Source organism: Xiphophorus hellerii, chromosome 22, assembly GCF_003331165.1.
Source record: "Xiphophorus hellerii strain 12219 chromosome 22, Xiphophorus_hellerii-4.1, whole genome shotgun sequence".
Classification (NCBI taxonomy): Eukaryota; Metazoa; Chordata; class Actinopteri; order Cyprinodontiformes; family Poeciliidae; genus Xiphophorus; species Xiphophorus hellerii.
In genome coordinates this window covers 5,767,339-5,788,401 of record NC_045693.1, presented here as the reverse complement: position 1 = coordinate 5,788,401, position 21,063 = coordinate 5,767,339, and the positions used below count along the sequence as shown (strand labels likewise).

Below are 21,063 nucleotides of genomic sequence, written 5' to 3'. Positions count from 1 at the left end.
TGATTATTAAATGTAGCGGGCAGCTTGTAGCCGCTTCAGTGCGCTGATGTGTCCCCTCTTTCTTTTCATTAATGAAATCGTTTTTCTAGCATTGTTTGATGGTCATGCTTATTACCAAATTCGTATAAAAAGAAGTAAAAGGACTCACTTGAGCGTGTACATTTCCCGTTTATTCGAGGATTTTGTTACACCGTGGTGGCCAGTATGGGGTGATTTTTTTTTATGAGTATGACTAAAGTGATGTACAGCATTTGAATGTTTTCGTTGTTTGGGGTTTTGTTAAAAACAATTAATGTGTCAGTAAAAGGGATAACTTTATTGACATAATGGAAGAAATGTCCCATCATCAAACAGAAGCTGAGGAATCTGTTGACAGAGTTTCAGGTCCCATTTTAGAGACGGAAGAAACAGATAATGTCCCAAGAGGTGATTCCTGGGTAACCCGGAGAAATCCGGTGGGGGAAATAACTTCTTTACTTAGCTCATTGTATGTATCTGATGAGGAGAATAATGAGGAGGAGGAAGAAGAGATACCAGGTTTTACTCCTGCAGATCTCTCTAGATTTAAAGATGAGTTGACAGCTGTGGTTGAGAAGGTTAGTGCTTTAGAGGAAAACTATCAGGACTCGGTGGCCAGTGCCTTAAATCGAGAACAAAATATAAGAACTTATATAGATAGTATGGTTGAGGCATTAGAACAGCGTATGATTACAACCCTAAGAGAGTTTGAAGAAAAGTTGGTTCAGTGTTTACAACGACGTGATGATAGGTGGAAGGTAGAGGTAGAGAAATTGAAGCGCGCCTATCGATCTACTACTACCCGACCCCTAATCAGGGCTGAACGTGATTTGGACATTTCTGATGTTCAATGGACACCTAAGATGGCACCTTCTACAGTGCAGGCACCAGTAGTGTATACTTCAACTTGTCAGAGGCCACCAACAATCCATTCAACACAACTGGCTTCATGTAGGCTGAGTGAAGATCATCAAAGTGCATGCTCTGGCGATCAGGATCGACCTGCACCTGGGCTTTCCGAAGAGCTGCCAGCTGTATCACCTACTAGTAGGGGAGTATCTACCCTTCACTTGGCTGTACCTCTCTCGTCTAATAGAACGGCTGTAGTTTATGCCAAACCTCCCATCCACTTGGACTTTCCCACATTTGGAGAGGCACGAGACGTAGCAGATGTGCTGAACTTTATTGACCAGTGTGAAACATTCCTGTCTGTGAGACCACTCTCTGACCCTGAATTAATTGGGGCTTTGACTGGGGTTTTAAAAGGACCCGCTCACAGTTGGTGGTGTGTAGCCAAGAATCAAATCCAGAACTGGATGGATTTTAAGGAAGCCTTCTATGCTGCATTTCTCCCCCCAGATTACCTCTCAGAGGTGGAAGAAAAACTGCGGGAGATGGTGCAGTTGCCTGAGCAGTGCCTGAGAGACTTCGCCTTCGACTACCGAGCATTGTGCTTGAGGTGGAAGCCTGATATCTCAGAGGTCGAACTGGTGAGAAGGATCCTAAATAACTGTAATCCTAAACTGGCTGGTTGCCTCCGAGGGACTGTCACCACCATGGATCAGCTGGTTACAGTAGGATCCCAAGTGGAAAGAGACTGTGCAGGGGCTAAGGCCTATTGGGGGAAGGTTGATCATCAAAAGTCCAAAGGCAAAGCTCCAGCAAAACCTCCATCTAAAGGGAACTTTAGAAGACCAGCAGATGTAGTGTCTGTTGTTCAACGAGGGCCGAGGCTGGCGTCTTCACTTTTATATGTTCCTGTAGAGATCAGAGATAAGAAATATCATGCTGTCCTGGATACAGCCTGCACTTTTACACTAATGAGGCATAGCCAGTGGCAGGAAATGGCCCGGACAGATGAACATTTAAAACAAGCCGACAACCAAAGGTTTGCCCTGGCAAATGGGAAAACTTACAGCGCCATGGGAAAAACAACTATCCTCTATTGTTGGCATGACATGATGTGGTCGTTAGACACGTTTGTGGTTGAAGATGCTAACCTCACATTTCCTATTATTCTAGGCCTGGATTTCCTGACCAGAACATCAACCATCATCAACTTAGGTGATCATACTTATGGAGTCAAAGGGCCCAGAGGTTATTCATTTTACCCTTTCATTGCTCCACCCCCGAGCAATTCTGCTGGGCGTCCTAGCTCATCTTCTCTAAGTCTGATCATGGCTCTGCCCATTAAGGACACGGATGACTTCCCCGCAAAGAGAGGACCAGCAGCTTTTAATCAAACCCCTGAAGTTACGCATCTCCTGCAAGCCTGGCCAACAGTGTGCACCGATACTTTGGGTAAGACATCCCTGGAAGTGCATCACATTTACACGACAGATGAGATACCAGTTCGATCTAGAGCCTACAGGGTGTCACCCTTTAAACGGCAGATAATCAAAGAGCATATTGAGAAAATGCTTCAAGATGGCATCATCGAGCCCTCTCAATCCTCTTGGGCATCTCCTGTGGTCCTCGTCCCAAAACCAGACAAGTCATTTAGGTTTTGTGTGGATTACAGGGCCTTAAATGCCAAAACTCGCCAAGATGCTTATCCCATGCCTCTGATTCATGAGGTGCTAGAATCCATGAATGGAGCTTCAGTTTTCAGCACTTTGGACTTGAAATCGGGGTACTGGCAAATGGCAGTGGCTGAAGAAAGTAAAGCCAAGACAGCTGTAATAACACCTTTTGGGCTGTATCAGTTTAAATGTATGCCTTTTGGACTGAAAAATGCGGGTGCCTCATTTCAGAGACTCATGGAGCGAGTGTTGGGAGAGTTGAGAGGAAAAATTTGTTTTGTTTACATTGATGATGTGATCATTTTCTCTCCCTCACCGGAACAACATATGAAAGATCTGGAGGCAGTTTTTTCCAAATTACACCAGGCAAATTTGACCCTCAATCTGGGGAAATGTAATTTTTTCCAATCAGAACTCAAATTTTTGGGTCACATAGTGTCTGGGCAGGGGGTTCAAGTAGATGCAAGTAAAAGCTTGGCCATCACAAATTACCCCGAACCGACAGATAAGAGATCGCTTCAGCGATTCTTGGGGCTGGTGGGCTGGTACCACAAATTTGTTGCCCATTTTGCTGACATAGCTGCACCTTTATACCATCTTCTTAAAAAAGACAGCAAATGGGACTGGTGTCCAGACTGCCAGCAGGCCTTTGAAAAGTTAAAACAGGCCCTGGTGGAGGCCCCTATACTTATGCAACCTGACTTCCAACGGCCGTTTGAGATACACACAGATGCCAGTGATGTAGGCCTCGGCGCAGTACTTGTGCAAATGACACCTGAGGGCGAGAGGGTCATTGCCTATGCGTCTAGAGCTCTGAGGGGTGCAGAGTGTAATTATTCAACCTCAGAGAAAGAGTGCTTGGCTGTAGTGTGGGCAGTTGAGAAGTGGCGGCATTTCATAGATGGATCTGAGTTCACATTATTTACTGACCATGCAGCATTGACTTGGGCCTTTAATTGTCCAAAGGCATCCTCTCGTTTGACCCGGTGGGTGCTTCGGCTGCAAGAATACCATTTCAGCGTTCGATACAGAAAAGGGTTACATAATCTAGTACCCGACGCACTGTCAAGAGCAGTGCAGAAAACCGACCTGATGTACGTTGCAGCAGTCATGTCCAAACCTGAGTCAGAGCTACCTTCATCATTGGCCGAAATCAAACTGGCACAAGAGCAGGACTCTGCTCTTCTTGACATGGTCCAGATGTCTGCTGATAAAGACCCCAACAGAATAGGGTTCTGTCAAGTACAGGATGTCTGGTACAGGAAATCCTTTATCAAGAACCAAGGCGAAAAGTTTCAGCTGGTCGTGCCCAAGTCTATGATAATCCAGTTTCTCAGTTACTTCCATGATCATCCTCTAAGTGGGCACCTAGGGAAGTTAAAAACCCTGTTAAGGATACTGGAAGTCGCCTGGTGGCCCTCGGTCAGAAAAGATGTGTGGGCCTACGTTAAAGCCTGTGTCACCTGCCAAAAATATAAACCTGACAACAAAAAGCCTGCAGGGCTTATGCAGCCTACTGCAGTAACCGAAGCATGGGAGAAGATCGGTGTTGACCTAATGGGTCCTCTACCTCGCAGTAAGAATGGAAATAAATACCTGCTGGTAATCATTGACTATTTTACCAAGTGGATAGAGGTGTTTCCTCTCAAAGACAGCAAAGCTCAGAAAATTACCAGCATCTTGAAGAATGAAATATTTACCCGCTTTGGAGTCCCTCAAGAGCTAGTATCAGATCGTGGCCCTCAGTTTACAAGCCATGAGATGGAAAAGTTCTGTCGCACATGGGGGGTGATTCAAAAGTTTACTACAAGTTATCATCCCCAAGCCAATCTAACTGAAAGGTCAAACCGAACAATAAAGACCATGATAGCCTCTTTTGTGGGAGAACACCATTCCAACTGGGACCAATGGATCCAAGAGTTTAGATTTGCCATCAATGCCGCTCAGCATGAGACAACTGGAAGGTCTCCTGCAGAGCTCACTCTGGGTCGGCCTCTCAAAGGTCCTCTGGAGAGAATCATTGGCCACTCTCCTAGCCCTCAACAGACGCCCTATAAACTTTTGGACAGACATAAAGAAATGACTGAACAGGTTAAGCGGAAGATAGGGTTGAGCCAGGCCAGACAAGCTAAGTATTATAATGCCCGTAGGAGAAGTGTACAGCTCTTTCCGGGAGACTTAGTCTGGGTTCGGTCTCATCCCCTCTCCAAAGCTACTGATAAGTTTTCCTCTAAGCTAGCGCCTAAATGGTCAGGTCCAGCAGTAGTGAGGAAACAACTGGGTCCTGTGAATTACCAGATACAGTGGACAGACCAGAATAGAAAGACGGATACAGTAAATGTGGTGAACTTAAAACCCTATTATGGAGTTCAGGTCCAAGTGCCTCCGGCAGGGGGGGGGGGATCTGTGACATCACAATGAAATAAGGTATCCCAAGCAAAAAAAAAAAAAATTAACCTCCGAGAATAAAATATAGGTTAATAAAATACACATAATTTTTGTTGTATTGATATGTATACAAGGATGTCTTGTATGTATGTATATTATTTGTGAAAGTCCACTTAGTAAAAATATATCTGGGTCACAACTTTTACCGGAACTTATAAAAAGGAACAGAGGACACTTGATTGGAGAGAGAAAGGGGTGTGGCAGCACGCTGGAAGAGACGCCGAGCGACGGTCCGAGGAGCTTGCAAGATTAGCCCGGAGAGAACTGACTGCTGGACTAAAAGCGTGGCCAGAGCAATTCACAAAGGGGTCAAAAGTCTTCTGGAGGCAAGGTAGAGCCACACGGAGCGTTGACCGGACCCGAGGCGCTCGCGATCCAGGCCTGACGAAGGGAACCGCCCGGGCACACAAACGCCGACCCGGTGAGACCCTTCCAATTTTTTTTTCGTTCTTTCTTGTATTTTTGGTGCACGAAGACGGATTAATATTTTTGGGCCCCAACGTTGTTTTTTTTGCGCAAACGGAACTTTATTTTTTTTGAATTGCCTAATTATGGACTTTTTTGATGGACTATTATTATTGATGAACTACTTCTTTTTCTTTTGATTTATAGGCTGGGTTATGGTCTTAGATTTGACTGTTTTGTTGTTTAATTGTAAAAAAATTAAAGAGTGACGGGTAAAATACTATGATTTCAGGAAAACAATTGATTATTAAATGTAGCGGGCAGCTTGTAGCCGCTTCAGTGCGCTGATGTGTCCCCTCTTTCTTTTCATTAATGAAATCGTTTTTCTAGCATTGTTTGATGGTCATGCTTATTACCAAATTCGTATAAAAAGAAGTAAAAGGACTCACTTGAGCGTGTACATTTCCCGTTTATTCGAGGATTTTGTTACACCGTGGTGGCGTAGCGGTTAGTGCGACCCACGTTTTAAGGCCCTGAGTCCTCGACGCGGCCGTCGCGGGTTTGACTCCCGGACCCGGCGACATTTGTCGCATGTCTTCCCCCCTCTTCTTCCCCTTCCCTGTCAGCCTACTTTCAAAAAATAAGGGACACTAGAGCCCACAAAAAAAAAAGAAATGCACCATATTTTTGCACCAAAAGGCCATTGCTATTAATTGTGCTTTCTTTTTATTAGATTCCTTCTTGTTCTTATGGTTTTATGACGATATTGTTGGCTCCCATAAACTTTAAAATCAATCTATAAATGGCTCCATCCATCGCTACTTCTGCAAACAGTGCACCACATGTATTTCAGTACATTTGGGTCGCAAACCATTCACACAGAAGTCTGACTGCGATCGCAACTTAATTACTAGCACAATCATAGGAAAAAAAGGATTTCAGCACAAAATTTGAATTGAGAATCATATATTTGTCGGGATCTGTTCCTTATCTGTGTTTATTTTGAGTTTTGTCTCTCTGAGTCTCCGTGTTGTCCTGTCTCCCCTTGATTGTTTCCATGTGTTTCTTGTCTCTTTGATTACCCTCTGTGTATTTAACCCCACCTGTGTTCTTTGTTCCTTGTCGGGTCCTCGTCGTGTCTGTCTAGTTTCCAGTTGTCACCTGTTGTGATCATTGCTCTCTGCTTCTCTGTGTTCTGGACTTTTGGATTTTGGATTTGCATCTTATTAAATCGTCTACTTTATCGCTACCTGGGTTTGCTGCCTCTGCCTCACCACCACTCACACCACAAAACCTGACAATATTAGGGTTATTGTAGATAGAAACAAAATGGGAGTAAATTTCCATCAAAAAACTCATAAATGTTTTAATTAATCTCAGAAATTTTCTAGAAAAAAATTTACATTTCAGAGCTTCAAAAGTAAAAACATTTTAAACCTTTGAAACTTCCAAGTTTTTTCAAGAAAGTTTTGGATTAATCTAAAAATTTCTGAGTTTTTTTCTCACAAATTTTCAACTCTGGGTCTTTCATTTGGACGATAAAGTATCTTAATTATATATATTCTCTGGCAGATGGAGGTTAAAAGCTGAAAACTTTAAACTTTTAATCTGTTGTGTGCTGAAGCTCCTTGGTTCTCCACCGTGAAAAACGTTGCTGATTAAGTTACTGACTTCATTACACCACTAAATAATATTTATATTCTCTACTCTGGGCAGCAGTTTAGGAAACATCCTGCGTATCCTTGCAGGGTTGTGAGGTGCTCCCTGGACAGGTCACCAGTGGGTTCAATATATTTTTCTTATTTTAACATATTCTTCATCTTATTTTGCTGAAGATTCCCTTCTGTATAGCAAAGGAGGTGAAAACAACTTGCAGGGAACAAAGCAATAAGTATAAATTTACATAAATTCACATGTTAATGCGTTCATCATATCCAGGGGACAGAAGAGAGTATCACAAACAAATGAATAATGAACAAATATTAGCAGAGATGTTTGGGATTTAAAATTAGAATAAACTACTCAGACCTCCAGAGTCCAATTTTGTGCTGATGAAAACGCATTAGAGCCCGCAACACACACATGACTAAAAACTAATGTTGATCAAAAATGGCATTTTTTAATCCATAAAGTCCACTGATGACGACACGAACACCTGTGGCCGCCGCTGGGAGTGAGAATGCCCACAAACACCAGAGAAACGCCACGTTTCTCCCTCCAGCCAGATCCAACCCAGCAGATGAAGACAAATGCAGCCACAGCGGAGCGCTGCTCGGTAATTAAACTGAGACGCTGGGTCAGAACTCCCAGAAGCCGGCGGAGTGAGATGGAAAAGTAAATTTTACTCTATTCAAATTGATTTTAAGGAAATAATCATGTTGAAACAGAAAAATACTCTTTTAGGCACCACAATGTGATTTACCGTTCAGGAAGAGAGATAATGAACATGATGGGTAAAAGGTGAAACATTAATAAACCTGCGTTACCTTTCCGAAGCTCCCTTTTCCGATTGCCCGCAAAATCTGGAAGTGATCAAAGTTTACTGTAAGGAAACAGAGACAGAAGCAAAGTCAGGAAACACTGAGCTATTACAAAATGAGGTTTGGTTCCAACATGATATTTTACATTTTAACAGAACAAGCAACGTCAAACTAAAAATGTAATGTAGAAATACTGAGGCAGCATTAAAGCTTGGCCAACAATAGAACTTAAAGGGGAGGTATTGTATATTTTCCAGGCACATAAAAATATGTGCCTAGTATAAAAATTACATACCGTATTTTCCCGACTATAGAGCGCACCTCACTATAAGCCGCACCCACAAAGGTTTTTTTTAAAACTGGAAACGTACATATATAAGCCGCTGGTATCTGTACTACCAGACCGATAGCCTTCAACTTAAAAGTTGCATCAAATGAACTTCTTCTTCTTTCCATGATGAGGGGGTATGAGTTTGAAAACATTTCTCCGTCGTGCCTGCTGCTAGCAGGTGCTTGTTCTAAATGAAAATCACCATTTTCTTCTTTGATTTCCAAAGAAATCAAAGACTTCCAATGATTCCTGCTAAGGAGCCTCCTGGTGGTTGAAAAAAATCCACATAAAAGCCGCATGGTTCAAAGCTTTGGAAAAAAGTAGCGGCTTATAGTCTAGAAAATACGGTATATATATATCAAACATAACTAAATAAATTTGACTTTGCAATTTGGTGCCTTGAAATTTGACTTCTGTGTCTTTGAGAAGCTCCTGCTCCTCACAACAGCATTTCTCCATTTAACCATTTACAAACATTCTTCAGAGTGTGGGACTAAATAGTAGTTTGTATGGTGTTGCTAATTGCTGCCGCTAGTCTGCAGGAGCTGCATTGTGAAAGCAAGATTTTCCACAGCTGACCTTGGGCATACTGCCAGTTCAGGCACAAAGTGGTTTCTGGTCTCGGTCTTATCAAACATCTATGGTCTGAAAAGATGTGTGTGAACGTTTTCCCCTTCTCCCAATGCATGGAAAGCTTCTGATCTCATGCACGGGCGCTGACGAAAGTCAGAGAAATCAGCCGCGCTGCACAGATGATGTGCTTCCACTCGTCGGCCCCCTCCTGGCATCCCATGCTCCTGATTGAGATTTGATCCCGGGGTGCAAGTCTGCAAGTGTAGCCGTGGTCCAGGCAGATGTGGCCACAGCAGGGCGGACGGCGACTCCAGCAGCGTCACGATTTCAACGGGATTTTAAGCTCTTTTTCAGGAAGCAATCAAGAGGGAAAAGACAAAAACCAGCACGCTCGGTTGCTCTGAGCAGACCGATAGCCTGTAGGTAGAGCTTCCGGTTGCCTTGATGTTTCTGTGTTGTCTGGAAATCAGAATAATCCGGTGTGGATTCTCCTATTTCAGACTTCTGTGCGCAGCTAATCCCTCCATAAGGCCCGGCTCTGATTTCCCCCTCGTTCTGACTCTGTGAGACAGTACCATCAACGCTGCGTTTTGTGTGGTATTAGAAAAGGGATTAAGAGAAGTGTGAGAAAATGTAAATACAGCTAGCCAGGTTCACACACTCAGCAGTTTCTTCTTTTAAAGGATTCGTTTTTTTCCTCCGACTCAGAGACGCGATGAAAGCAGGGATTCACCGGACGGGATAAAGACGCAGAGCAGCATTTAGCATCGCTTGACTTTAAAAAAAAAAACAGTTCAATATTTACACTCCACTTTAATCAAATTCTTCCAAGTTTATCAGGAAGAAATTTGAGCATGAAGTCTCTGTTTTCTCTCAAGGAATATTTAATGATTTCATCTGAAAAGAGAAAAGAAACAAAAACGGGGAGGAGAAAATGTCACAACTGTTTACAGACGAGTGATTTAATGGCTTCAATTCATTCTGGTTTCAGATAATCAATTTATTTATCAAACTGAGACATTGGGGGATTTATTGATTAACCTGGGACATCCATCCATCCATCCATCCATTCATCTGAGCATCCAACCATCCATCCATCCATCCATCCATCCATCCATCCATCCATCCATCCATATATTTTAAATCAGTAAAAGGTTAATTTCTTTCGTTCTTAATGCTGAATTTCTGTTGCCGTAGAGACCCAGCCAAATTATGACTTAAACAAAACTAAACGTGAATCTGTCGTCACTAAGAAGCGCTCTGCCTCTCATACGACCCACAGATGTGACGCTGAGCATGACTTTTTGAAATAAAAGTCAGAAAATGTTACCATCTGGAGAAATCTAATGAGCAACCGATCACATTGAGTGTTTTTTCTTTCTAACCATTGATCCATGATGGCAGCACTTCCACAAAGTATGAGTCAGCACTAAATGTGAAGCAAAACAAAAAGGAACCCTGGTTTTTCAAGGCCAGTCCGGCTGAAAGGAGCTGCTCTTCAGATTGAGGAGGAGACATCGCTACGTGCTAAGAGGATAATTGCTGTGGATGTAGTGTTTTCCTGTAGCGATCCCTGTCTGTGGCGGCCTGACACCCACACACGCTGGCAGGAAGAAGTATGTAGGAAGCAATGCAAGTCCTATTATACAGGCAGCGTAGAATAAACCACCTCTGCTGAACGATGAAGGAGGAGAAGTTCGTACCGCAGCACATAAATAGTTTCACGACATCTTAAATGGGACCTATTAAACAAAACTGACATTTTGGAACTTCCATTTGGGTTTCTACTGGTTCTAAAAGCAGCCAAAGTTCTTAAAATAATTAGATTAATTTAAAAAAATAAATGTTTTGTGGCAATAAGTTAAATGTTTTTTTTATTGGTGGAAAATTAGCAGTTTCAAAAACTTCCCGAATGTAACATTACAAATAAGCGGTAGGCGCAGTCTGTTACCTAGCAACCCCAGCAGAGTTCTGCCCGTTACCTAGCAACCCGAGCGGAACTCCAGCAGGTCTGGTCAGCTGGTTTTACTGCTGTATGCCCTGTACAATGGCTGCTGAAAAATACAAGTGCTTTGTTCTTGCCATACCCTCCGGAAACCACTTGATGCGCTCTTGTTGGTTCCACTTGTGCCTCAACTGCTTCTGAAAACAGCCTGAGTGCTTTAAAAAACCCACCAAGCTGTTTTTTTGGCAATAACTTAATATTTTTTAGTGTCTGTGAAATGATCCGTTTCAAAAACCTCCCGAATGTAACATCACAAATCAACAGGCACTGCGCCATTACCTAGCAACCCCAGAGAAGCACCGTCCATTACCTAGCAACCCAAGATGAACTCTAAAACGTTTGATCACCCGCTATATGCTCTGTACAATGGCTGCTGGAAAATACAAGTGTTTTGTTGTTGACTTATCATCCAGAAACAACTTGCTGTACTCTTGCTTGTTGTGCAGGAGGCTCCACTTCTGCTTTTTAAAGTTTTATGGTTGTGTAATTGCACATAGGTTTGCAGCTATTTTTACAGTATGTGCGAGTGTAAATGTTGAGCTGGAGGGAGTGGCCAGTTCATTTGGATTTAACGTGACAAGACACCCTAAAACAGCTCAAAATAGACAGAACTGAGTCAACAGAAATCTCATTGTCTAAGAATGATTTGGGGCAAAAACTGTAATGAATATGTAAACCTATCCCAACCTGTTCAAGGAAGCATTATACATCACCTTTAAAAGTACAAAACAAAAAATCAGTACAGCTTCTGATGAACTGCTTTTCCTGTCAAATATTAAATGTAACCTCCAGCCAAAGAGTCACCATTTTTCTCACAGAACCACAAGACCCGACTTCTACGCAGAAACATCTGCAGCGAATACCAAAGACCTTAGGAACCTCTGTCTGAGACTCTGATGTGAAAATTACAGCAATCAACGAAGCATCACTGAACGTTTTTGTAAGCTGCAACATTTCACAGTCAAGTGGTGCTTTAGAAAAACAAAACAACAGTTAGATGGTGGTGAGGGAGGCCTGGGAGGAAACCAGCATCTTTACAGCGCAGCATGGTGGCGCCATCCAGCACTCTCAGGTTTCTCTGGACACTGCGCTAAAGACCACAGCCAGATGCATCCAAAGTCTCAGCGGAAAGCCAGCTTCTATATTTTATCACCGCGTAAAGGGAGAACGACAAGCTTCTTTTTTCTGTCTGGGTGCTACAATCTGCTGACCCAGCAGGACTCGGCGCTGAGTAGACACGGAGAACCTCGTCGATGGGTGTTTGTCTCCTGTAGGGAAGCTGCTGTTGGCAGAAAGCCCGAGTCGAGGTGCACAGGAAGTGTGAGACTGACAGCGGCATGCAAGAAGCCCAAACAGGAAGAGCTGAGAAAATGCTGATCGTGTCTATCCTTCAGATTACTCAATTAGGACTGAAACTAATAATCAAATTATTTGTCAACCAATCTAGTGATCAATTAATCCAATGGTTCCAAAGTGTGGGGTGCGACACCCTAGAGGGGGCGCAGTGCCATTGCAAGCAGTATGCATGAATGAAAAAAAAAACAGTTACACAAAAGAGTTTCACAGTAAAGATGGTTGTAGTTTGTTTTGTTGCAACCTGAAGTGTGAAATAAACTTCAGTGGAGTTTGAAATCAAAATTTGTGTATAGGTTTATGTCTGGTTGAACAATGTGTGTGCCCAGTTGATTTTTTTTTCTTTTTTGGGGGGGATTTTATTGTAATCCATAGGGGCTTGGGGGCAGAAAATCTTTGGGAACCACTGAATTAATCATTAAATGGAGTACACAGATTCTAAAAATGGCCACTGTCCACTCAGAGTAGTAAAAACTGTACAAAAAATATACATTTTGCTTTTAACATGAAAAATCTTCTTTGTCTGTAAATATGTTCCATATGTTCAACTGCTTCAAATTCTGTAAAAAAATAAAAATAAAAAATGCAAAACCACAAAATCTTACCAATTTTTTTATTTTCTAGTGTAAAAATCTTAGTGCTCTCACTGCGCTTGCAAAACATTTTCTGCTCACGATTGGAACAGAAAAGTACCGTCGCCTGGCAACCTTTCAGCCAATAGAATGCAAGTTTTCTACTGGGTGCGTTTGTTTCCTTCTAGTGGGTGTGCCTGTGTGGCTACTATTGATTGTAGCGACCTGGGCCGCCCACTGGAGAAACAACAACCTCAGCTTTCTGCTCCGTGTTACACTACATATCCACCGGCAGTGTGCTATCTATCTATCTATCTATCTATCTATCTATCTATCTATCTATCTATCTATCTATCTATCTATCTATCTATCTATCTATCTATCTATCTATCTATCTATCTATCTATCTATCCATCCATCTATCTATCTATCTATCTATCCATCTATCTATCTATCTATCTATCTCTTTTTATCTAATCTAATCTAATCGATAGTAGTCACACAGGCACACCCACTAGAAGGAAACAAACACACCCAGTACAACAGTTGGATTCTATTGGCTGACAGGTTGCCAGGCAACAGTACTTTTTTGTTACAAGCGAGAGCAGAAAATTATTCGCAAGCGAGTAGAGAGATTTGCAAGCGGAGATTTGATCCGAGTAGAGACAAGCTCTGAGCGTGAGGAGAAAGGTTTGAGAGAGCAGAGTGAATATTTGAAAGAGGGCAGGAGTTTTGAGCACAAGTTTTGAAAAGAAAGACATGAGGTCCTGCTTTCAAACTGAAAATTTAAGCAAAAGTATTAAAGTTTTGAGAACAAAAGACATTAAATGTTGCTTTCAGACTGAAAATGTGTGTGCTCTCGAATTATGACAGAAAAATTGTTCCTAATCCTTGCTCTTTTTCATGCTACTTTATACTTTATACATCTAGTTAGCATCAAATTACTTATAAAAAATAAAAGTACTTTCTATACAAACTGATCAGTTTTCATTTTAATTACAAAGTACGTAAATATTATAAAGCAATCAGAAAATTCTGATGTTTTAAAGTCGACATTAGCATGATGTCATCGTTCTGAACCAGGGTTTCACCATCCAGCTCATTTTATGAAAAATTTTTGATTATTTCTTACCTCTTGTATTGGTGATTGCATAGGAAATTTTAATCAAAATCTCAGATATGATAATTAAAGTCTGTAAAAAACATATTTTTATGCAGAGAATGATTGAAGAGACAAAAGGTTAGAGGAGGTGAAGCACAAAGAGGATACCTTCAGACGATGCAATAACATAAAATTGTCTGGAAAACAAATGACAGCACACAGAGGAAGATCACAAAAACATCTATAGCATGTAGAGACGAATACAAAGTTAGGCTGTGTAGTCATATTTTTATATTAATTATGAATCCTGAGGTAATGTAATTTTCATGAGACATTTTTTATTAATCATCATCACAGTGGCTGCTCCTGGCACAAAGAGCGTATGAGAGAGGAAGAGGAGGAGGAGGAGGAGCCATCGATCAGCAGAAACAACTTCAACTCTCCTGCAATTCTCTTCTGTTTGGAGAGAATTGGTCCCACAACTCAGAACCAATGATTTTAGCCCAGCACCTGCTCTGATGTCACCACGTTTCTAAGATTTAATATTGGAAAAAGACAAAAGGTGAGGTTAAAACATCACAGTATTTGTGACGTCTCCATAAAATGCATATTTAGGGAAAACTCAAAATAAACAAAATCACTCAATAATGTTACAAGAACAGGTTTAGATGTTGTTGTGTGTGAAACAGTAAGAAAACACAACCAGTACTCAGGGAAATATGAAACCAATTTAAAATTTTAGAATAATAGAAGATGTATGCTTAACAAGACATGTCAACTTCCAAAAGAGACTTGTCCAGTCATCAAAAGAAACAAAGATGTTTCTTCTGAATGTTTTGAACGGTCCAGTCAAAGTCCTGATTTAATAAATATCTGACTGAGGCTCCAGCAAGAAAACGCAAATCCATATTTTTTTTGCCCAAATAAGGCAAAAAACTGGTCAACAATTATAAAATAAAAGCTCCAATACAATTCTAAGAAATATTTTTCAGAATAATATACATAATTTTCAACAACCCATTCTTAATAATGCAAAGAAACACACATGAATTATATATATTAATATTTTACCATACTTTAATTTAATTTTGAGACATCCTTTGCTCATTTCCAACCAGTAATAACAGTCTATCTTGAATGAAAATCATTTTAAATTGAAATCTTTGGGTCTAACTGCACTCTTTCAATGCTTTCTGTAATCTGGATTATCTATGCCATTCATCAGGCTTTCTGCTTCCAGTTTTAAAAGGATCAGTTGCAAAAAAACAAACAGAAAATGAACCAAATGGACACAAAATGTAAGATGGCTCCATTTTATAATGCAATTTAAATAAAATCAAGACGGTGAAATTTTGAGACCAAATACAAATTGAAAATTGTTTCACAATCAGTTTCCTTCACCTCTATCTTTACTAATATTTGTAGTCCAGATTTTCTTTACAACTCTAGTTGTGTGTTTTAAAGGTTTTTGATTGATAAGTAATGCAAAGATAAAACGAGAAAATCCACAGCCTCAGTATTCAGTAAGTGGTCACCTCTAAAAATATCTCTGGGTGTAACATAAAACCACCAAGAATGAGGAAGATTAGGGAATGCATTCCTCTTCAAATCAAAACAACAACAACAACAATGACTCCGTTCTGCTTTCAAGTTCACCCTGGATTCCCCCAAGTAGATAATCTGCAGAGAATCCCCACTACGATCAATAAACCGGACCGATCAAACTGCTGGGCTGTCACCTGAACTGAATGCATCGAGCCTCGCCTCGCAGAGCGCTGCTGCTGCGCTGGGGGGGCGCGCAGAATGCAAAGCACTTATCTAATGGGGAGGCAACCTAATGCCTTTGATGCCAATAGGGCTTGACGCATTGATCGATGCAATACCACTTAATGCCATGGAGTCAAGGTTCAACGTGAAGATTCACTTCATGCCTCAGAGTTCAGCTGGGAGGATAGAAACTAAAACTGAGGGGAAAAAGACTAATTTGGTGGCATTTTAACTCAAAGTGGTAACTGCTACACCAGCTACTAAGACTTCACAAAAAATTTAACTGCGTTCACTTATTTAAAATGATACTGCCTTATCAGGATGTTCCGTGAATTATTTATATGACTTCCAAACTAGCATTGATGCATGTGGAAAAAAAACTAATCTCAAATATGGAAAAAAACACATGGGAACATCAACTTCCACACCTTCAGTTGGCTAATATAATCACAGCGGTGCCTGATTCTTTCTAAGGTTGGGAAATGATGGCGTCTCATTAGCAATAGCATCTTAAAAAGTTGCATAAACCATTAGCGTTTTAGCTAGCATTAGCATTTTTGCCAAATTTAGTTTATAAGCTGCTACTAGTATGCTAAATGTATGCTAGCAGTAAACTAATATCATTCGTTCATTCGACAGTGGGAAAGTGCTTAGTTGACGCCAAGCCCAGCACAGGTCCAGCTGCCTAGCAACCATAATGGTGCCAAACACAAGCTGGTAAAAATAGATATCAAGATCTTGCAGTTTTATTTTATATATAATTTATTTCACCCCTTTTAATAATTTAATTAATGGATAATTAACCAAATTCTTTAATGTTAGCACTCATGCTAACATTAGCATTCTAGTTAATTTTAGCTACAAAACAACAGTTTTAATATCACATATACAAAGTTAACATTAGTCAACATGTTATTATTAGCATTTTAGCTAACATTATTTTAGCTTGTTGAAGGTGGGGAGAAATTCACCTCCAGTCAGACATACGGTTCATCGAAACCAAATGATCTTTTATGTAATTTAATTTAACATTGATCAGTTTTATACTTGCTTAGAGTGCATACATTTTGTATTTGACTGTTTATTTAACACTAAATGTATTATTTTTGTTTTAACTAACTATTACTATTTAACTATTTTATTTTAACTAAACTTATTTAGAAAAGTGGGTTGTTTTCCCAAAAAACTGCTGTAAATATCAAAGTACTACAGGTGATAAAATGACTGCAAACACCTTTTTTTGGGAATAGTTACTTGAACTAACCTGTAAACCCACCATAACTCAATAAACTCTGTTCTCTACCATAAGATTTTGATGTCATTTTTAACAAAGTGGTTATGCAACAGAACAATAATCACAATGCCTAAAACAAAATGAAGGCTTTTGAGGTTCCTAGTCAAAGTCCTGACTTGGATCAGATTGAGATCCTGCGGAAAAACATTAAAAGGCAGAGATAGATTAATCTAAACCAGGTGAATGTGACAAAATATGTAAAACCAGAAGAAATCTGTAAAGGCCATGAAAGGTGCAACACATACTGGAGCTCATAAGGAACAAGACAGAAACAAAACAGGAGACAAAAACAGAAACTTTGCTATATAGCAAAGCTTTCACTTGAAAATTACAACTGGCTAGCTATGATTACCTACCAAAACAAACTTCTCTCCTTTCACTTCCAGGAAGTTTCTCCCAGAATCAATCCTGAAGCCAGACAAACATGAGTTAGGCGGATAAAAGACTCTGCGCCGTCATCGGCTGCTTTCTTTCATCTGTCTCCTGATTATCTCAGTCTGTCAGAATATATCATTCATATAACGCTCAAGCTTCAGTCCACATGACTGAGTTCCAATGTTTTTGCCGGTATTCCCCCTGAAACAGCTCGAGATACTGCCAAGGTTCTGTCACACGGGCCTCTTTCTGCAGCGGCTGCAATCTGAATATCAAATTAAAAGGGAGACGGGAGAGCGAGTATGAAAGCAAAGCTTTGTCCTTTGAGAAATGAGAAAAGCTGAAAATGTTAATACGAAGCACATCTGAGAGTCAGCGCATCGTCTTGGACAGAATCAATGGGGTCAGGCATCAATCATTTCTTGTTTTATCTTCTGAACATACTCCATCTTCTCATCCAAACTGTCTTCTTTGATTTTGCTGACAGGCTTCCATTTGCATAAACGCCGAACACAACAACATGGAAGCTTTACAGCATCTGTAGAAAGGTATTGTTTTAAAGTATGAGGACTACATGCTTGAGTGCTCACTACATCACTTTAATATCCACACGGGCAATGGCAGAAGTATACGACTGAGTGCTTGTGAAACCAGGATCATTAAAGGCCCTGCATTAAAGAAACAGTTTGCTTTGCAGCAGCTTCCCCTCCCTCGTGATTACTGAATATTTTAGGCTTCTAGTAAGCCACATTTCATGGTGTGTAGTAGTCAGCAGCACCAGAGAAACCTACTGTAACATTTATCCTAATTTTATTCTGACATTTTTCATAGGCCGTATTTATCTTTCTGATATTCTTTGATAGTCTCACCATGATACATGTTCCTTTGATCAGCGGAGGGAAGGCCATGAGCCTTGGATGGCGATGAAGGGAGAAGGTCTGGCTGGAACCGGAGCGTTAAAGGAGCTTGTTTCATCTCCAGCAGCACAACTTCTAAGATGATGCTGATTGGGAAGCTTTTTGTGAAAATCAAAGCAGATTTGAGTGTTTGAGAATCATGAGGGATGTGATTATTTAGAAAAGAAATCAGACAAAAGTAAGGGCGCTTTGGCATCTGATGGTCCGGTAGATTCGGTGTGACTGGGGATCAAAATTGCAAAAGTTTTTTATGTTTTCAGCTGTTGAGGTTCACTTTCACACTGCTAAGACGGCATGTTTAAGATACAACAGAAAGAGCAGTGAATTTCTACATTTTGAGATTAATATCAGCCATTTTATAGGAAACAACTTGGAGATTTCAGAATTTGAAAAGTAGAAAATTTGCTAGAAATTCTAAAATATTTGGATTAATCTTAGAATATTTCTGAGGAAAATATGGAAAATGGATATTTCATAATTTTAAGTAGATAAAACCAACGGAAATTTTTAGATCAATTTTTAGATTAATCTCTGAATTTTTAGATTGTTTTCTGCGGATAACAACTTGGAAACTTCAGAATATGAAAAGTCAAACATTTGGTAGAAAAAATTCAGAAATTTTGAGAAATACGTTGGAAATGTTAAAAGTGGAAAATTTCACATTTTTTTAAGTCTACCTCTTCCCTCAAATGTCAATTAAACAAATCATCAAACCATCAACAGGTTATACACAATGTATGTATAAAGATATAAAATCCTAGATTTACTTCACAATAATCAGATGGTTGAAACTTAAATAAACCTAGAAAGTAGAAAAAACTACAGTCATTTAGGAAACCAAAAGGGGAACTGGGATTGGCTGGAAGCCGTGTTGGCAGGACGCAGCTTTACAAAAATTGCAGATTAGAAACTGGCCATAAAATCCCTGATAGGTGGATCTCCAGTTTTCCACTCAGTGGGAAATTATGGCATGCTGCTAATCCTTCCTGTAGACACAACCTGGTTAAGAGGCTGCTGTTCTTGGCTAAGAAACTTCAGACGCTGGAGCTGAAAGTACATGTGTTTTTACTCTATTTAATATTGTTCCCAATTATCTCACAAACATCTCACTGAGTTAGAAAATAACATGTATTCAGATTTAATTTCTTTGGTTTATAATTTTAAACATTGTTTTTTTTTATTATTTTCTTTCAGGAACCACAGTTAAGGGAAAAACTGGTCATGAAATGATTTATACTGATTCTGAGGCTCTTTTTTTGACGTCTACATCATTACAAGCTTTTTTTGACTATTTTACAAAAAAAATCAAATCTAAATGCATTTTATCAGCTTTAATATTGTTCTTCAAAATAAAATAAAAACTGTAAGACACTTTTTTTTTTTTAAATTACGGCAATTTTAAAACTAAGAATACTCACATTCTTGCTATATCATAAAATTAACTGCAGACATCAAAACAGTTTTTATGTCAGATTCCCACAAAAAGTGGCTTTTATTTCAATCATCCCTTCTCTGAATTGTATGACGGAGTATTAAGCCTATGACAATTTCAGTTTAATTTTGAAAATAGTCATAACGATAGCAAATAGTGACGCAATTTTACCAGTAAAAACGTTAAAATTACGAGAAAAACGTTATTACAATCTGTTGTGAGCACTTCAGTTGGTTCTTTCTTCTAAATAGTCACAATTGTTTGCAAAATTGTTTCAATGCTGATAGTAATTTGTTGGAAATGTGATGTATTTCTAGTAGATATTAAAAATTATATCTTCAAAAAACAAATATTTGATTAATCAAATTTAATCAGTTAATCAAATTAAGCAATTATTCAAATGAAGTGATTAAACGATTAATCGAATTAAGCGATAATTAATTAATTAATTGATTACTTTTTGATTTTTTGATCACCCAGCCCAATCTGTAAGCCATAATAGTAAAAACTAAACTACATCACTCTGTGAATCCAGAAGCATCCCTAGAGAAATCGATGAGTTTTTGAATTGAATTACTTCTTCCCAACGCGCTGCACCAGAGGAAAGGATTAAACCCGTTCTCCTAGAGCAAACCTTTTATTTTTATCTGATGCCTCACACATTACAGGCGTCATGTCAGCCTTACCGTAAGTAAAGCAGATCATTGAACCAAACTCCCACATTTATCAAAGAAACAGCAAACTGCTGCCTCTGTAAGAGATTTGCATGCGAAAGTTGTTTCCTGCGAAACCAGTGGGAAAACAAGAGAAAACAAAAAACCCTGCCATCCCAAACTCCTCAGTGCCCGCGCAGCGAGCTGAGGGCTACATTTGATGAATTTGTTTACTTAAATCTCTATCATCACGGAGCATCATTATTTTCTCCTTGCATGCTCCAGCGCTAATGCGGTCTAAATGGGGCCTCTCCAAACAGAGCGTCGCATGAATATTCATCAGAAGCACAGGGTCCTTTAAGGCTTTGCAGTTCGGCTGAGGTTGATAATTGGCCATGGAGAGGGAGCTTTGGATACGCGGAGGATGTGCCGGTGCAACTTTACACCAAATTCCAGCGGTGAGTCATGTGGTCGTACCATCTTGAGTCTTTCTGCACGCGCATTAATTACCCTCGTTTTGTTTTTTTCTCCAACTCTCCATCTGGTGGGCAGCTTTTAGGGCAACACAAAGGAGCCATTGTGCTGAAAAATTAAAGCGGCCATTAAAGCTTTTGTTGTTGCACTAATGTGGCGGCCATCTCTTAAAAACAAAAACAAGACCAGACTTGGAGAAGGATGCCACTCCTACGCTACACCTTGTTCCTATGGCTACATGTTAAATTAAATTGAACTGATCGAAGAAGAGCACAGATCAGGGATGTGAATCTCAGCCTGCAACTGGCTTTTTGGCTGTATGGAAATTGGTTTATTTCGCAA

The 21,063-nt window shown here is 40.0% G+C and overlaps 1 protein-coding gene across 1 annotated transcript in view; it reads right to left on the bottom strand.

The window, feature by feature from the left end:
- The window catches only part of stk32c (serine/threonine kinase 32C), a 102,454-nt gene that overhangs the window by 64,788 nt on the left and 16,603 nt on the right, over positions 1 to 21,063 (bottom strand). Inside the window, exon 2 of the mRNA XM_032552539.1 lies at positions 7,880 to 7,935. Coding sequence (XP_032408430.1) covers positions 7,880 to 7,935 — 56 coding nt within the window. The remainder of the gene's footprint in view (positions 1 to 7,879; positions 7,936 to 21,063) is intronic.